Here is a 16,724-nt window from a genome sequence, read left to right as displayed (position 1 = left end):
CAGCAAATACTGTCACTATTTGCTTCCTACCTACAGCAGACAGCTGGAGAGGTAGCTTTACTTTTTTCCCGGACTTCGATAAGGGGTTACTGCAGTAGCACTGGGAGTGGGGGAGTACTGAACTGAAGCAGGTACTTGATGACTGTATAACATCCCACGAGGCCTGGGGGAATGAATGTGGGGAATACTGTGAGTCATGCTTGTCAGTCTTATAAAGCGGGAGGCTTTTTAAAATTGGCCTTGGAAGGGAAGAGGTGTTTAATGGAGCAGTTGTGAAGGAGTTATGCAAATAAAGAACTTAAATAATGAGGAAAAGGTACTCATTTAAGTTTCTTGCCTCCTCTTAAAATGACTAAATGCAAACTAACCACTGTGAAAGTTAAGAAAAATGCATCATCATTAAGTATAATGGGTGCAAAAAATGAGGCCATTCATGATAAGAAAATTCTCCTTTTGTGACTACGAAAATGAATTTCTGTAGTTGTTGAACAGAAAAGGGTTTTTTATTTCCAATTTCCTCTAAAAAAAATGACAAGGTGGGAAGCTGAAAAGCCGTTTGTCTTGTAAGAGGTGGTTAGGAGGGGAGGTGGTAAAAAGACCAGTCTCCGGTTTTGCTTTGGACATATCTTCAGTGTTTAGGCTCTTTTTTTATACAAAGTCTTTCCTTTTCCATCCCCATATTCATGTGGGATTTTATTTACATGTAAATACTGTATATTCTTTGGTAAAATGGAGAGCATGTTTTTAGGGTATAACTTCTTTTTGCTGCCAACACAGCCACTTCTTGCTGTTTTAAATTAAAGACTTTCAAACACAGCTTATGAAATGTAATTGTTCCAGTCCTGGGCTTGCTTGCATCTGCTTGCATCATAGTAGGAATATTATCTCTGGTAGCTAAGCCTTGCCAGCACACCTAATTGGCATATAATTTGCTTGGACTACTTTTTCTGCCTCTCTTGCAGTGTAGATAGGCCATCCCAAGCTTTGAAGCAGTTGGATATACCAGACACACTGTCCCACATGCCACTTCACAGTTGCGCGTGTCCTCCCTTGGCCTCCTCTGTGTTTTAACTGGAAGGGGGCAGGTGCTCAGCTTCCTCCAGGGCACACAGATGTGCAGATAGACGGCAGTGTGGGTATGGGTGGGTATGCAACTGTGGCTAAGGTGTTCCTCTTGTGAAAGGTCTGTTCCTCTGAACACAGCTCCTATGGGGCTGTGATAAAGCCACTCATCTGTCAAGCTGATTATGGATGAGACAGGGGCAAGGTGTCCTGGTGGCCCTACTATAAGTGCTGAAATAGAATAGTTCAGCGGTTGCGTTACTATGGGAGGGGAGGATAGGAAGTGATGTGGATGTGACTGTTCTCATGCATCTGGTTTTACGGAAGTGCAAGCATTGCTGTCATCTGTATGACTCTGCAGCTCCTGCATCTACCTAAAGCTGCCCTCCTCTGCTTGTACGTGAAGGGGAAGCAGTCTTTAAAGTCATGTGAACGAGCAGCATCAAAATACCAGTGGAACTTCAACATGGTTTGGAAGACTTTGCTGTAATGGTGTCTGCTAGAGGCGTTGCAGCTGTATTTCTAGGAAAAGTTACTTGCTTGAACTACTGCTGTGCTAACTGACACCACAGCAACTTTGTCTCCAAGGACTTTGTTCAAAAAAGCCAAAACAACCCCCCCCCATGCCTGAATTTGATGCTCTATTTCCTATTAAAGAACTTGCTTTCCGTCTACTACTGGCTCCTGTAAGTTAAATTTTATCTGTTGCTGGATGTGGAGATTATCAGATTTATTTATTTCTTGTTACCTACTGTCCTGTTCGTGTGGGGTTTTTTGGGAAAGAAACAAGGGTATTTTATTGACTCGCCATTCCTCTCTCCCTCTCCTTTTCTTCATTTTCCTAAGTCATCTGGTTTTGTTCTGTTGTGTGCTTGTTTCTTTGAGGAGCTAAATTCCTACTTGCTGTAATTGAAATAACCTGGTATTCAAGTAAGCTTATGTATGTAAGGTTTTGGAATGCTATTGTTAACCGTAGGCTCAAACAACTGGATGTTGTGTGCTTACAAGCACTATCAGATAAAATTTGTAGTCGGGTCCAGGAGTGCGTAAAAGTCTAAGCAATGTTAGCAGTTGTTTATGTGATTGCATAGAAACAGAAACTAGGTTGACTTTCTCCATTCACATGTGAGTTCTTGAAAAAACAATCAGTCCTTGTATTGGCAGTCCACTACTTTATTACTATGAGATCACTGCATAGCCTGTGTGCTGTGTGAGAGTATGCCTTGTGCTGGGAAGCAAGCTGCTACAAAACTGTGGGGATCCACTGGTTTCTGGTGTAAGCATGCCATGCCAGTGTTGAGATATATGCAAGCCCTTGGATGGTTTTCTGCTGGAGTGAGTCTATTGATCTTCAAGACACTAAATACAGCAGGGTAATGCTACAAAGTATGAGGAGAGAATTTGACCCTGTAATAGCTATTGTTTTCTCGTTTGTTTTAAAAATACTGTGATGTTTGCGAACTGCCCGAACTGTAAAATCTGGGCAGTGGCTGTATGTTGAAAGTTACTTTCAGGAAGAGTTCTCATGTGTAAGAATTGGGAACGCTTGCAGTCGTGACATTTGCTGGACGTCAGAAGGCCTGTGTTAACTCTTGGCTCTACATTTTAGTATTTTGACATTCTTCCTGGAGCTGGATAGTCCTGCTAATGACTTTCTGTGCTCTTCTTCCCCACTTCCCTCCTTGCTTTGTGTCCTGCGACATCTCTGACATCTCCGTGTGGAGAAACCTGTTGTGGTGCAGAGTGTAGCGTTGAGTCTGCTTGCTTTTTAACCGACCTTCTGCAGATGCTGATTTTCAGTATGTAGCTGTCTTGCAAACAGCAGTGGAGGTTACCCTGTTGTTGTATGGGTTCAGAGCACTTTTGCCGTATAGTCTGTGATACCAGGACATGCTGAGGTGATCCTTTATGCTAAATCTTGTCTTAACCTTGCTTGCTCAGTGCTGATATGATTCTGGGCCTGCCTAGAGGGTAGGGAGGACTAGAGGGTGAGGATCTGGAAAGAAAGGTGCTCTTGGAAGCTCACCTGAAAAAGCTCATCGAATGTTGCTTGTCTTCAGATATAGATTTATTGTAGTATTCTGGGTTTATTCCTTTAATTTGTCAAAATGAAGATAAAAACCTTCTGACTGCGTGAGCACTCACCAGTCCTTGAGAGTAAACTGAAAAGGTTAACTAAAACCATAGAAGGAACCATTGTTATCAATATTATAGAATGGGACTTTTTCACACAGTATGAGCTGAAGAGCTTTGACCCTAAACAGGTTACTCTGAGCTGTCTTGATTCAAAGGCTTGCATGGCATGAAAATCTACCTGGCTCTGACTTTTCACTTCAGTTACTTTCACTCACTAGGGTCTGTGTTGCTGCTACTATATTACAAAGAGGATATTAAGGCGACTAATAAATGCTGAAGTGTCTCCTTCCTATTCCCACAAAAACTGGTGAAAAATGAGTGTCTGACTTAGCGAGTATGTCCTTTCTAGGTGAGCTACAATTTGTGGGTGGCTGCTGGCACTTAAGAAAGTAAATAGAAAGCCATTTTAATTTCAAGCCCCATTAGGAACAGAAAACAAAAGATCAATATTTGCAACACAGTATATAAGGAAACAAATGGAACGTAAATTCTCTAATTCCCTATTACCTGCTGTCTAGTATGCTGAAATAATCATATACTCCAAACCCTTCAGTAGCTTTATTTGTGTTGAAGAAGGAAGACTGCTACGGAAGTGCCAAGGGTTTCTTTTGCTAGCTGTCAGGCTGAGGGTGGCATTAGTCTGTACTCAGAGCTCTGGGTGGTGTCTCTGATGTCAGAGCCTGCTTTGTGTCAGCGCTGAAGAGATTTGCATGTTTGATGTCATAAGGCAAATCATAGGCACTACAGGAAAGTTAGAAGCATAAGCTTGAACCAACTGTATATGCTAATACTGTGCAGTGCTTTACAGGAATGGAAGATGTGGTTTTTGTCCTGGAGCTTGTGTTGTCTAATGTTAAACACAAAAGAAGACGACTCAGACCAAATTTCCTAAGCTTGCTACATATGCAGTCTTTAAGTCTTACTAATTCAGTGTGCAAGGGTTGTGTGAAAATGACACATGGGCACGTCTGCTTCTGTCATTTTAGTTCAGTGTTGCATGCTGTTTTGGTTGTATACACAGATTATAACAACTGATATTACCAATGCATTGTGCTAACATGTATGTTTACTGTGACATCTGCTCTGTTGGATTTGGCAAGAAAATTGAAAAGTGTGCTTTCAACAATATTTTTATATATATATTTTGTTTTTTAATAAGAGGAGTGGTTTAGTCTAGAGCCAACATGAGCACTGTTTGCTGTGTTGAGCAAAAAATGCTGCTAACAGAGCAGCTGGCACATATCTTCCCAGGCTCCATCTGTCAGAGTCCGCATTGCTTTGTAAATCACACTCCTATTGGATAGATTTGTTTCTTGCTATAATGTTTACAACCGGGATTAAAATGAAATTCCTAAGTTGTTTATTTCCTGAAGTTATTTACTGTTTAAAAAAAAAAAAAAAGTGTTTTTGTAGGCTTCTTTTGCCCTTGTTTGCAGACATATTAAAGTCTGTGTCAGTGTTAATGCTACATCTTGTGGGCTTGTCTTAGTTGAAGTGAAAAACACTTATGAGAGTGAGGTAGTTGTTGGAAGCTTAATCTCAAAAACATGGTTCTCTGCCGTGTACACACAGGTCAGAATGGGCTGGGATGTGATGATAACCTGTATCAGTGTATCTGAGGAAGTTAAACACTTTTTTAGAAACATCAATATACCTATTCATATTGCATTTTTTGTTATTAAGACTCATATGCTTTTACCACTGTGGGTTATACGTGTGTGTATATATATATAATACAAACATGTCGCTTAAACTCTCCTTTGGAATGAACTTCTCCCCTAATGAAGAAACTCTTGTCCCTCTATCTTCTTCAAAAGAGATAATGATTAGAAAAATTGACTCTTTTTACAGTTAATCAACAGAATGAAAAGCTACTTTCAAGTAAAAGAAAATCTACAAGGACACAGGCAGATTGGCTAAATTGGTCTCGGCCCATAGAAAAGCTAATTTGCTATCAAGGCTATTCAGGACTGGTCAGGGGAATATTATTGATGGAAATGAAGGATTTGCTTCTAGCTGATTGTCTAGCATGTACAGGATTTGGGGGAAGGGTCTGTCTGAAACGGAGCTTGTGAGTTATAGACAGTACTTAGTCTCTTACGTGTTTGTTACACTACAGTAATTTGGTATGTGTCTTGATCCTTTAGATGGAATAGCTGACTAGTCAATGATTTTTGTCAAGATAATGTTTCTAAGAAGACTGAAATCTTGCTTGTGGCCTGTGGTGTGATTGTTGCTGTGGTGGTGGTGATCACCTTATTGTATGGTGACTTGAATGAATGCTACCTTTATTGTGCAAGGTCTTTACCTGGGGAGAAGAGATTTCAAGTTCTACCAGTTCCTCTACATTTGGTATAGTTGAGTTACTGCATCTTATCTTAGAAAAACCCAACACACATGGTATTATTTCATACCGAGGGGCTTTTTTGTTGTGGATGGTAGAAGGAAGTTCACTTAGTCGAATTGTAGATGCCAGCCTGGCTGTGTTTATTGAGGGTTTCTGCCTCAGTAGATGGGAAGACTTACTGTTTACTGAATGGGCTTGAAAGAATTGCATCATCCTGGTTTTAATTTTGGGGTTGCTGTAGTGAGAGGGATCTTGGATTTTAGAACTGTTCTGAATGGTTTAGGCATCCGTCTTTGCCTCCCCTGTCTTTAAATTCCTTCGTACTCCTGGAACAACCAGTTATTTAAGTGGTTGAAAGCTTGGATACTTCTGTTTGACAATACTCCTCACTATGTGTAGAGAGGTGTGTTGGACAGGCTGTTCTATTTCTTTCTATTTTCACTGTCAGTGAAGGATTGACTGCCAGTCCCCTGGAGAGGTGGCTTTGGACAGGAGGTGGACATGTTCAGTGACTGCTATATGTTGCTATTAATAGCTTGCAAGCTATTCGGTAATTAAAATCTTGAGCTTTCAACCTTCCACACAAATTCAGGAATGGTAGAAAAATACTACAGAATGACAAGTTATGGCAAATCACTTCAATAAAACACTTGAACATTTTTCTACTCCAGGTATTATGGTACTGATCTTTGCAGAATTTTAGTTGAGATTTGCCTGTGCTCTGGAATGTGTGGGTTTTTGCCTTTAGCTTCCTTTTGTATGGAGGCTGGATTTGCCCTTTTGCTTTATTAGGCTGTCCTTGTACTATGTCTCTTCCTGTTCCTTGTCCCCATGTAAATACTTTATTTTAAATTTCCCACAGTTGTTTTTACTGATAATAGTAATGATATGAATGGCAAAGCAGGTGGTTCCAGTAACAAGAATACTGATGGTGGCTGATCTGGGACTGATTATGCTGAGGGAGGAAGGCAGATGAAGTATACTGGTGACCCTCTGAAGTCTTACCTGTGGTGCTATGGGAGGATGTCTCTTGTGCTAGTGTGGTGAGCAAAGACTGAGTGTAAACTTCTGAACTAACTCTGCTAATGGTTTACTTCACTTTCTGGTGGGGGAGTTGAGGTGCTGGTCAGTGAGGAACAGTCTGTAACGTGTAGAGAGGTAAATATGAGGCCTAGTGTAGCTCTAGATATTGGGAAGTACTCAGTGCATCATCCCCTTGAAGTAAATGCTAGTCTAATGCATTGTAGAGAGAATTTCTTCAATGAGATTGCTGTATGGCACGAACAGTAAGCCTATTCCCGGAGACAGCTGTCACATTTGATTCATACTCGGTCCTTACCTGGATGGCATACATAGTGTAAGCAACCTCTATTTGTAAATTTTGAAGCCTTAGTTTCTTCTGCCTTTCTGGAATGATACATATCCCTTAAGGTTATATCTGGGATGAGAGAAACCCTGAATGCTCCTTGCTGAGCACTAGTTGGTATAACCACAGTCTGTTTAGATCTCTTTGGATGGCTTCCAGGTAGGTAGTTTGCTCCCGAAAGTTCTTCGGAATATAGAAACTTGTGGCACTGCTGCTGTGACTTGCCAGTTTGACTTTCTTCTCTCATTTATAACTGATATTCTGGTGTAGTAACTATCAGTAAAAGCTAAGAAGTCTACCGTGGTGCAGCATGTTTACAAAGCAATCTAATAAGCTTCATGAACTATGGGTAAGGGGGAACCTGTATCCATGGGCTACTGACTTATTTCAGTATGTAGCTCTTCAGTTATTTACAGTGATCTCTGGATTTACGGTTCTTGATATTCAATGTAAATTAGACTTTTGGCTCAGTAGGTAAATGATGTCTAGCATGTATAGCATATTTAAACCTTTGAAACACATTACTGCAGCTTGGATGTGGAGTACTTGGTCTAAGCTGAACATACGTTGCGAATAGTTTAGAAATGCCCAAGACTTTTTCCATTAACAGTCAGAAGTAACAAATAAGGCTGGTCTTAAGGGTTTATTAAAAGCCTTATCAGAGTTTGTTGGGACCAGATCTCTAAACTAAAATGGCAGGACCTTAGCGAAGGAAGCAGAACTTTGAAACCTCAACTGTTGATTCTGTCCTATCAGGAAGTATGCATTCTGTAAATGTCAAAGATAGATAAATGACAACATGAACAAAGTGGAATACAAATGGTCGTATTGATGACTTTGACATAGTTGCATTCTGTGAATGCTGATACATGATAGAGGTTGCTGAATTCCTGTGGCAGCTGATGGTAGTAGTCCTAATTTTCTCTTTAATCAAATAATGAAAAGTGGAAGTCTTTTTTAAAAAGACAACCAAGATATAAAACTAAACAATTATCTTGTGTTTACTTGTGAAGCAAACACAAATGTACTGCACTGTTGAATTCATTAAATGTGCATGAGCAATAACAGCAAAGGCATATAAAACTGACTGTAAAGCTGTTCCTGTAGCTTGATTGCTGAGAGTGATCAAGCCTTTGAACAGAATGCCAAGCATCTGAACAGGTATTGGGCACTGAATAATTAACAGCTCTGTTTAGCGATTAGTTGGCTGCTTTAGGGCAGTGCTCTGTCCTGGATGGGGTTTTCTGTGCTGGAGTTTGCACATATTCCAACAGCTGAAGATGAAAAATGTGGAGCAACACATGCCACATACTGGGGAGGTGAATTAATTTGTTTCTGCTAGGACAGACAGTCTTGGTGTGATCTGATGAGCTGGTTTCTAACCTCTGTCAAATGGAGCAAGTTCTTCTGATGGGGCATTTATCTTACGGGGGTTTCAAGCACAGTGAATGGAGCTGAAGTGGAAAGAGGGAAAACAGAGACTGGAGAACAAGTGGTGAGGGTACGGACTAGTGTGCTTGCAACAGAAATTATGGCGTGCAAAGATGCTTTGCAGTGTGAGCTGATGTGGTTTTTGGAGAAAACTCATACATGTAGTTGTGTGCTGTGTGAGCTAGAAGAAGGAGGGAATTAGTGGAGAGAGCAAAAGCTGGGAGGGCAGATGATTTGAACACTGCACAGATACTGTTGTGGGGATGTGCCTATATGGGGGGCAGTTTGGAGAGGGGAAGAAAAAATTGATTATGTGACTTGTGAAGATCAGCTGCCAAGTGATGGACAGGTTCCTCATCATTTGGCCTTGATGTGTCACTGAACTGAACTAAATAAGCTCCTACTCTACTTTTACTGTGACAATTGCTTGGGTGCAGAATCAGTTTTGACTTGACTGTAGTAATTATGTAAACTTTTAAAGGAAGCTTTGTGATACAAGTTTGTATTTGACAAAAATACATGATATGCAGTGTGGAATGCCATGCAAGTTTAACTGTCTCTTTATGTATCTGCTTGGAGTATAGGAGAGGTTTTCTTTTTATAGTATTAAACCTAGTTGTGTGAAAGCAAATCAAAACTGCAATTTTGCCATAGTAACATGATTGTGAAGGGTGAACTAGGCATACATGTTGGAGTTTACTTCAAGAGGGAAACTTCAAAAGCTGGGATGTTCTGGATTTAAAGAATATTCACTTGACTACTAAAGGACACTCAGACTTCTATTTATATAAAGGACTACTGGAGAAACAACAGTATCTTTGAATCTTTTTGTATGAGATCATAAAGTAATTTTGGACTACTGGGAAAACAAACCAGTTGACAGCATTTGTATTGTGTTGTCTTTAAATTTAAATAGTTAACTGGTGCTCATGTATTGTAGTAAAGTATCTGAAGGCATGTAAACATGAGCGTTATCTTCTATACCACTTTATTTTTGCTTGAAGAGAGAAACAGAAGTAACAGTTGAGGAACATGGGAAATCCCAGCTCCCTCCTCTTGCTGCCACATAGCTCTTGGCTTCTCCCTCTCCCCTCCTCCTTTTTGCTGGCTATGAAGCTTTTAGCTTAGATCTTGCGGATGCCAGCAGTTCTAATTAAAAAATGCAAAAGACTGTATGTCAAGTTACTTGTAATCTAAACTGTTAAACTGCAAACTGAAATTTCCTGAATTATCTGCAAAGCTTGAAAATGTTTCTAACCTAATTCTGCTAGGATATGAAAAAAGTTTCACAGCACAACTGTATTCATGTAATCCTACTGCCAAACTAGTCATTTAAGCAAGTAACTAAAATGTTCGGTGCTTAGGCAAATGAGGGCAAGGCATTTGATCAACAAATCATTAAAGAAGAAAAGAAACTTTTTATACACTGAAGTTTTCTCATTTGACAACACTCAGTAACTGAGTGCTGTGGCTTTGTGAGCTGTTAGTGTTCAGCCTGACGTTATTTAGTTGAAACTTTGTGATAAGAAAACTGCTGGAGTAAGGGCTACAGATCTACACCTGTGTTTGCATAAAGTTAGAATCACGTTGACTGCCGCCTTATTGGCTGTGTCTAGTTCCGTAAACCTTTCATTTCGGCTGTCAGCCAAGCTGCTACCGGTATTTTCACCATGATCCAGAGTGGTAGAAGTCCAAGTATAAATCATCAATTGCTTGCTTTAGCTAGTGATTATTTGAAGTTTAAAATGTATGTATGGAAAGCCAGGGTGTTTTGGGAAACTAACTTACTTAAACCTTTAGTAGTTGTTTTACAGATCCTTCACCACCGAAGTTTGTTTTCTGAAGAAGCAAAATAACTCTTACTAATATTTTCTGACAGCTAGAAATGTCAGTATTCTTCAGGAGAAAGGTAGCTTTATTTGCATTTGGAAATACTAAAAAATAGTGTTTTGTGTAGTGTGGCCCTAGTACATGTGATAGCTGTTTTACCTTTTGGTAACAGATTGCCTTAAAGTGTTCTTGCTGCTTCATGTTGTAGAAGGCATCTATATGTGAATCCGTTTGAAGGATGGCATTAACCAAGTGTTCTAATACATGTCAAAACACTGCTAGGAATGTTAATCATGAATAGGAATATTCCTGGATTAGGGGAGGGAGGGATTTCATCCTTGTTTAAAAAAGTCTTTAATTAAACGGTAGCATAGCATAGCTTGTGTTGCAGCATTTAGGTCATGATGCAACTTTATAATGTATACCAACAGCTTGCCTTCTGGTTTTCTCCTTAAAGCAAGAGAGATAAGGATTCCTTATTAGCTGTTGCATCTTTTCATACTTTTAACTCAGGGGCAGATTTAACACTTACGGAAGTTAAACTAAAATATTGAGGTGAAGAAATAAGAGGCAGGATTTAAGAATGAATGAGTGCATGGAAACTGTAAAACACAGGGCTCAGTTGAATGTGAACAGGATTTCTTTGTTTCCTGACTTTGTTCTTAATACTGTAACTGTTGCATGCAATGTGTGTGTTGACTGTTATTCAAAGAAATCAACAGAAAAACCAGACAGAAGTCTAGTTGGAAGGGACTATTAATATGAACCTTTCCTTTTGGTTGCTGAGATCGACTGACTATTCCACGAATAAATAACGTGGAAGAAACTATGCTAGCACTCTGAGTCATCATGTACTGCAAATCCTTCCTTATGCAGTGCACCTTTCCTACAAAGGGAAGAAAAGAGAATTCTGGATAGCTGCGGTTTTCAAGTTGGGTAACAGAAGAAGTAATGACCTCCACTGCCAGCTCCCAAGCTGTGATACATGGACTACTTCAGAGTGGGCTGCATGTGTGTTTTCCAGGCAGTGGTGGTGTTAGTACCTTCCATCCTGCCAGTGAGAAGGCACTTAATTGGGCTATGTGATTCAAGTCGTGTGAGCAGTTGCAGATCTTGGACAGTAACCTGCCCTCTGACTAGGAAGCATTGTCTCAGGAGAGATTGAGGACTTCGCCTTTGCAAGGTGTGATTTCAGTGGGAAAGTGATCTTTGCCTGGTATTTTTACCCTTTGGAGGGAAGCTTTGCTCCTTTCTGACACCTCAAAATATGTGTGTTGTCTTAGTCAATGATGAACTTTCTCAGCTGTCAAGGAAAGTTTATGAAGCTTTTGTGTGAGGAGGGATAATTTCACAATTATTCCTGCATACAGGAGCCCTCTGTCCATGCCATCCTGATGCTCTGCTCACCCTTATCCTGGACTGTGTGAGTAGCAGCCAGCATAGCTGGAGGGTTAGCTTTGTAGGTGGCATGTGCAGCAGGGGACACCCAACTGTGGGAAAATATTTTTCTGTCTTTAACTGGCTTGGACTTTGTGACTGTGTAAGAGATGACAAAAGCTGTGCTTCAGTGTTCCTGGAGAATTGGAGGCTTTTCTGGAAATGAAGGATTGGGCAGGCTTTAGAAACTCGAGTCCAACAAATCATGATAGTGTTGTTTTTTCTACTGAATGAATTGTTTTGCAGCCTGTAATGTTGTTATGGTTAAATATTTCTCACATTCTTAATCTCCTTCTTATTGAGAATTTTTTAAGTGTAGATACAGATCGAGTGCTTTGACTGCACAGTCAGATCTTCTTGATTACAGATTCTTCTAAATATAGGTTGTGTTTTTTGTTCCTGTCCTTTCCCCCCACCCCTCACCCTTTTCCTGGCCCTCAGCAAATGTCTTGTTCTTTTGCTTTACAGGCTCCAGATAAAAGGAAAGCATTAGAAGAGACCAAAGCCTACACAACTCAGTCTCTAGCCAGTGTTGCTTATCAGATCAATGCATTGGCCAACAATGTATTACAGCTGCTGGACATCCAAGCATCCCAGCTGCGGAGGATGGAGTCCTCCATCAACCATATCTCCCAGGTAATCTTTTTTTAATTGAGGGCCGACAACATTGGAGGAGGCTTTATCTTGTCTCTTGTGTTATTGAGCTGGATAGTTTATGTTGACTTCTTTGAATTCTCAGAGTAACATGATAGAAAATGGTAAGGCTTTTTTAATATTTATGAAAGCCACTTTGTGATGAAGGTTATGACTGAAATAAAACAGTTCCTGTATCAAGAAGCACTGGGATTGTGTTTGGTTTAAAGCAGGATTTAATAGTTAAGATTCCAAGATATAAAGCTGCAGTTGAGACGGGTAGAGAGGAGGATTCTGTTTCTGAAGGAAATCCAGATAGAAGCACCATACGAGTGGTGGTTTTTTATTTAGTGTTGCAACATGTGCAGTAATCTCATTTGTTTTCATACCCTTGCAGGATGTAATTTCATGAGCTACGTGGAGAGGGAGAGGGGTTCGCATGCTGCCACTACCTGCTCAAGCCAAACTCTGTCCAAGCCAAGGCAGTTGGATGAGTCAGCTGACCTGACTGTGACTGTAGCATTGCTAGTGTTGATGCAGGGAAAAGGGAAAGAACAGGCCAGTCCCTGTCAGTGGCAGTCATGTGTTCCCTTGAATGAAGCTTCACCCTTGCTGGCTGCTGCTGAGGGGGGAGAGTTGCTGCTGCTGCCTGCCTTGTACCTGATCTGGCACTGGTCTGATTGTATGATACCTCAGCCAAAAAATGTCTGGTGTGTTTAACCTGGAAGTGGCTTACTGTATGATCAGGTGGGTGCCATACTAGTGCCAAGGAAGGGAGGGACAGGATCCACTCAGTTATTTTGCTCTTACATTGCTGTTCTGAAGTGGGCTTGAGTGAGTTGTTGAGGGCTCAGTGTCCACTCTGTCATGTGCTTTTATGGAAATCCAGTTGTATCTTGCTGGGCTTTATGTCCTGTGCCTGTCTGAGACATTTCATAAACAAATCTCAGAGAATTCAACATAAAATGTTCTTTGGCAGCTGGTGAATTTAAAACCTTTGTTGGTTAACCTGTTGTCTTACAAATTCAATAGATTACAAACCAGCTCCTGGTTAGTGGTACACCTTAGACCAAATACTTGAAAGAAAATGCTTCTCATGGTCTCTGTTGTCTGTCTCCCCGTAGGCTCTGCTAACCTCTTTTTACTGTTCTTTTAGAATAATTGTGGTTTCTAAAAATCTCTCTGTTAAATGGCAGTAGAGTGGTTCACTGAAAGCATGTCAGCAGGAAGAAGATTCCAGTGTATCTGGAAGGGCCCTCCTAGTAACAATCCTTTCAAAAAAGCTTGTTAGTTGAAAAAAAAGCTTGAGTTAGTATGTGTTAAGAACTACACAGTGCTAAAAGCTGTATCAAGTATTTAAAAAGTACCTGCCACGGAAACAGGAAAGTAGGAGGAAATACAATTGCTGTAGATACGTTTCTTGTTCTGTCAAGTATTCAGAGATTTCTTGATGGTAGGATTATGACTACCTCTGAAGAAATGGCTGGATAAAGGACCGAACCTACAGGCTTTCGCAAGCATTGGATGTCCTTTTATACCAAGCACATCTTATGTGTTTCACAGCTGCAGCGTGTGTGAAGCAATTATTGTTAAATTCTCATTGGCCCACTGATATGACTAACCATGGAAAAAGCCAAAATGTTTGATACTAGCACAAAAGGTGTTAACCCTCTGTACTGTTTGCTGCTTGAATTGAAGGCACTATGCTGAAAGCTATTGAGTCACCTGATACATGAACTGTTTACTAAACACTGTGAACAATCAGTGCTTTGTAGAGCTTTTGAGGAGTGTTTAGCAAGGTCACTTGCTTGTAGTTTCTGTCCTGGTTGGTCTTTCCTGAAACTACTCTTTGCTTATAAATGAACCTCTGCAGACTAGTTTTGTAGAATTAAACTGGATACAGATAATGCACACATACCAGCTCAGCTACTTGCTTTGAAATGTTTCTGCTCAAATGCTTCAACTGCATATCTTAAATCTGCTGTTCAGTTGCTTTGATAGACTGTTTCTAAATTCTCCAGGGTCTCCAGAGTGTCTTTCCCTGTGCCTGTATCAGTTGTGAATATTTTCATGCCACTAAAGCATGAGGATGAACACGTTCTCAACAAGGAATTCTTCACCATGAAAGAAGTATTGCCTAGAAATGTAGATCTGAGGCATTGCCAGTCAATTACTCAATTCTGGGTTTTGCAACATAGAGCAGATATTTGTGAGATAAGCTACAATTTGATAGCTTTTCTGGTTTTAAAAAGAACCCTTTCTTCTTTCTATGGAAGAAAATCCTGTGGCAGTTTCTGTTCCCTTACTGTGTTTCAGTTCTCTATGTGTGTTTTGCAGAATGACTCTAGGCTAAATGGCTGGATAGCTAATCTTGATTAGTAGCCACTCAGTATTTTTCCTAGCTATGTACCTTCTTCACTGGAAAAAGCACTCATGAAAAGTTAGGTGATGAAATGGTATGGTCTATTCTTGTTACTAGAGCTTAATTTTACAGATGGACAGTTTGCTTGCTTTTATGGGAAAAAAATAATTCAGCTTCAGTTTCTTGTTGAGAGAAAATGCAGAGGCTTCACAAATCACACTGTGGTGTTGGAGCGCTGCTCTGAGCACACAGAGGCAGCGAACAGCTCCAGGAATGGATTACATATAGCAGCCAGAGCACAAGCCTGCCCAGCTGCATCTGTATTTTCTGTATCACAGAATCACGGAATGGTAGTGGTTGGAAGGGAACTCTGTGGGTCATCTAGTCCAACCCTCCTGCCGAAGCAGGGTCACCTACAGCAGGCTGCACAGGACCTTGTCCAGGCGGTTCCTGAATATCTCCAAAGGAGGAGACTCTACAACCTCCCTGGGCAGCCTGTTCCAGTGCTCCGTCACCCTCAGAGGGAAGAAGTTCTTTCTCAGGTTCAGACGGAACTTCCTGTGCTTCAGTTTGTGCCCATTGCCCCTTGTCGCTGGGCACCTCTGAAAAGAGCTTGGCCCCATCCTCCTGACACCCACCCTTGAGATATTTGTAAGTATATATTAGGTCCCCTCTCAGCCTTCTCTTCTTCAGGCTGAACAAGCCCAGCTCCCTCAGCCTCTCCTTGTAGGAGAGATGTTCCAGTCCCCTCACCATCCTTGTAGCCCTCCGCTGGACTCTCTCCAGTAGCTCTTCATCTTTCTTGAAGTGGGGAGCCCTGAACTGGACAGAGTACTCCAGATGAGGCCTCGCTAGGGCAGTGTAGAGGGGAAGGAGAACCTCCCTTGACCTGCTGGCCACACTCCTCCTAATGCACCCCAGAATGCCATTGGCCTTCTTGGCAACCACGGCACACTGCTGGTTCATGGTTAACCTGTTGTCCACAAGGACACCCAGGTCCCTTTCCACAGAGCTGCTCTCCAGCAGGTCCACCCCGAGCCTGTACTGATGCATGGGGTTGGTCCTCCCCAGGTACAGGACCCTGCATTTGCCTTTGTTGAACCTCATCAGGTTCCTCTCTGCCCAACTCTCCAGCCTGTCCAGGTCACGCTGAATGGCAGCACAGCCTTCCGGTGTATCTACCACACCTCCCAGTTTGGTGTCATCAGCATACTTGCTGATGGTACATTCTAACTCTTCATCCAGGTCATTGATGAAGAAGTTAAACAAGGCTGGGCCCAGTTCTGACCCCTGGGGGACACCACTAGTTACCAGCCTCCAACTAGACTCAGTGCTACTGACGACAACCCTCTGAGTTCTGTCATTCAGCCAGTTCCCAGTCAATTTCACCGACCACTCATCCAGCCCACACTTCCTGCGTTTCCCTAGGAGGATATTATGGGCGACTGTGTCAAAAGCCTTGCTGAAGTCTAGGTAGACAACATCCACGGCTCTCCCTTCATCTACCCAGCCAGTCATGTCATCGTAGAAAGCTATCAGATTGGTCAGGCATGATTTCCCCTTGGTGAATCCATGCTGACTACTCCTGGTAACCTTCTTTTCCTCCACTTGCTTGTTGATGACCTCCAGGATAAGCTGCTCCATCACCTTTCCCAGGATGGAGGTGAGGCTGACCGGCCTGTAGTTCCCTGGGTCCTCCTTCTTGCCCTTTTAGTAGTCATAGTTGTCTTTCAGCTGTAATGTGTGGGCCTGAAGTGATCTGCCACGCAATTATTTACTGCTCCCAATATAGAGAGCTGTGCACATACAGCTCAGCTTTTTGACTTAAACCCTTGATACTGACTTTCAGCTTTGCCAAACTGACTTGACCTTTCCAAGCTGGTCTGATATGGCAGAGCAGAGACTTGATCACTGTTCTGGAGAAGTTTGCAAACCCTTCTGGTACAGGAGATCCTACCCATCCTGTTAGATGAGATTTTGGGGAAAAAAGATAGCAAGTCTATACTTCAGACCAACGTGAGTGTGAAGCTTCACTCAAAATATTAAGACGTATGTATCTCTAGACACCCTACTACAAGCTTTCTGTTGCAGTCACAGTTACAGTGCATATTTCTGTCAGT

The 16,724-nt window shown here is 41.5% G+C and overlaps 1 protein-coding gene across 12 annotated transcripts in view; it reads left to right on the top strand.

Annotated features, from left to right (window-relative positions):
• ABI1 (abl interactor 1) overlaps positions 1 to 16,724 on the top strand; it is an 83,768-nt gene that overhangs the window by 11,408 nt on the left and 55,636 nt on the right. For all 12 annotated transcript variants that reach the window (XM_009945104.2, XM_009945106.2, XM_009945101.2 and 9 more), the window contains exon 2: positions 12,078 to 12,245. In XM_009945104.2, coding sequence (XP_009943406.2) covers positions 12,078 to 12,245 — 168 coding nt within the window. The remainder of the gene's footprint in view (positions 1 to 12,077; positions 12,246 to 16,724) is intronic.

The sequence above is a fragment of the Opisthocomus hoazin genome, chromosome 4, assembly GCF_030867145.1.
Source record: "Opisthocomus hoazin isolate bOpiHoa1 chromosome 4, bOpiHoa1.hap1, whole genome shotgun sequence".
NCBI classification, from domain to species: Eukaryota; Metazoa; Chordata; class Aves; order Opisthocomiformes; family Opisthocomidae; genus Opisthocomus; species Opisthocomus hoazin.
The sequence above is the reverse complement of the archived record's forward strand: the minus strand, read 5'-3'. Positions and strand labels throughout refer to the sequence as shown.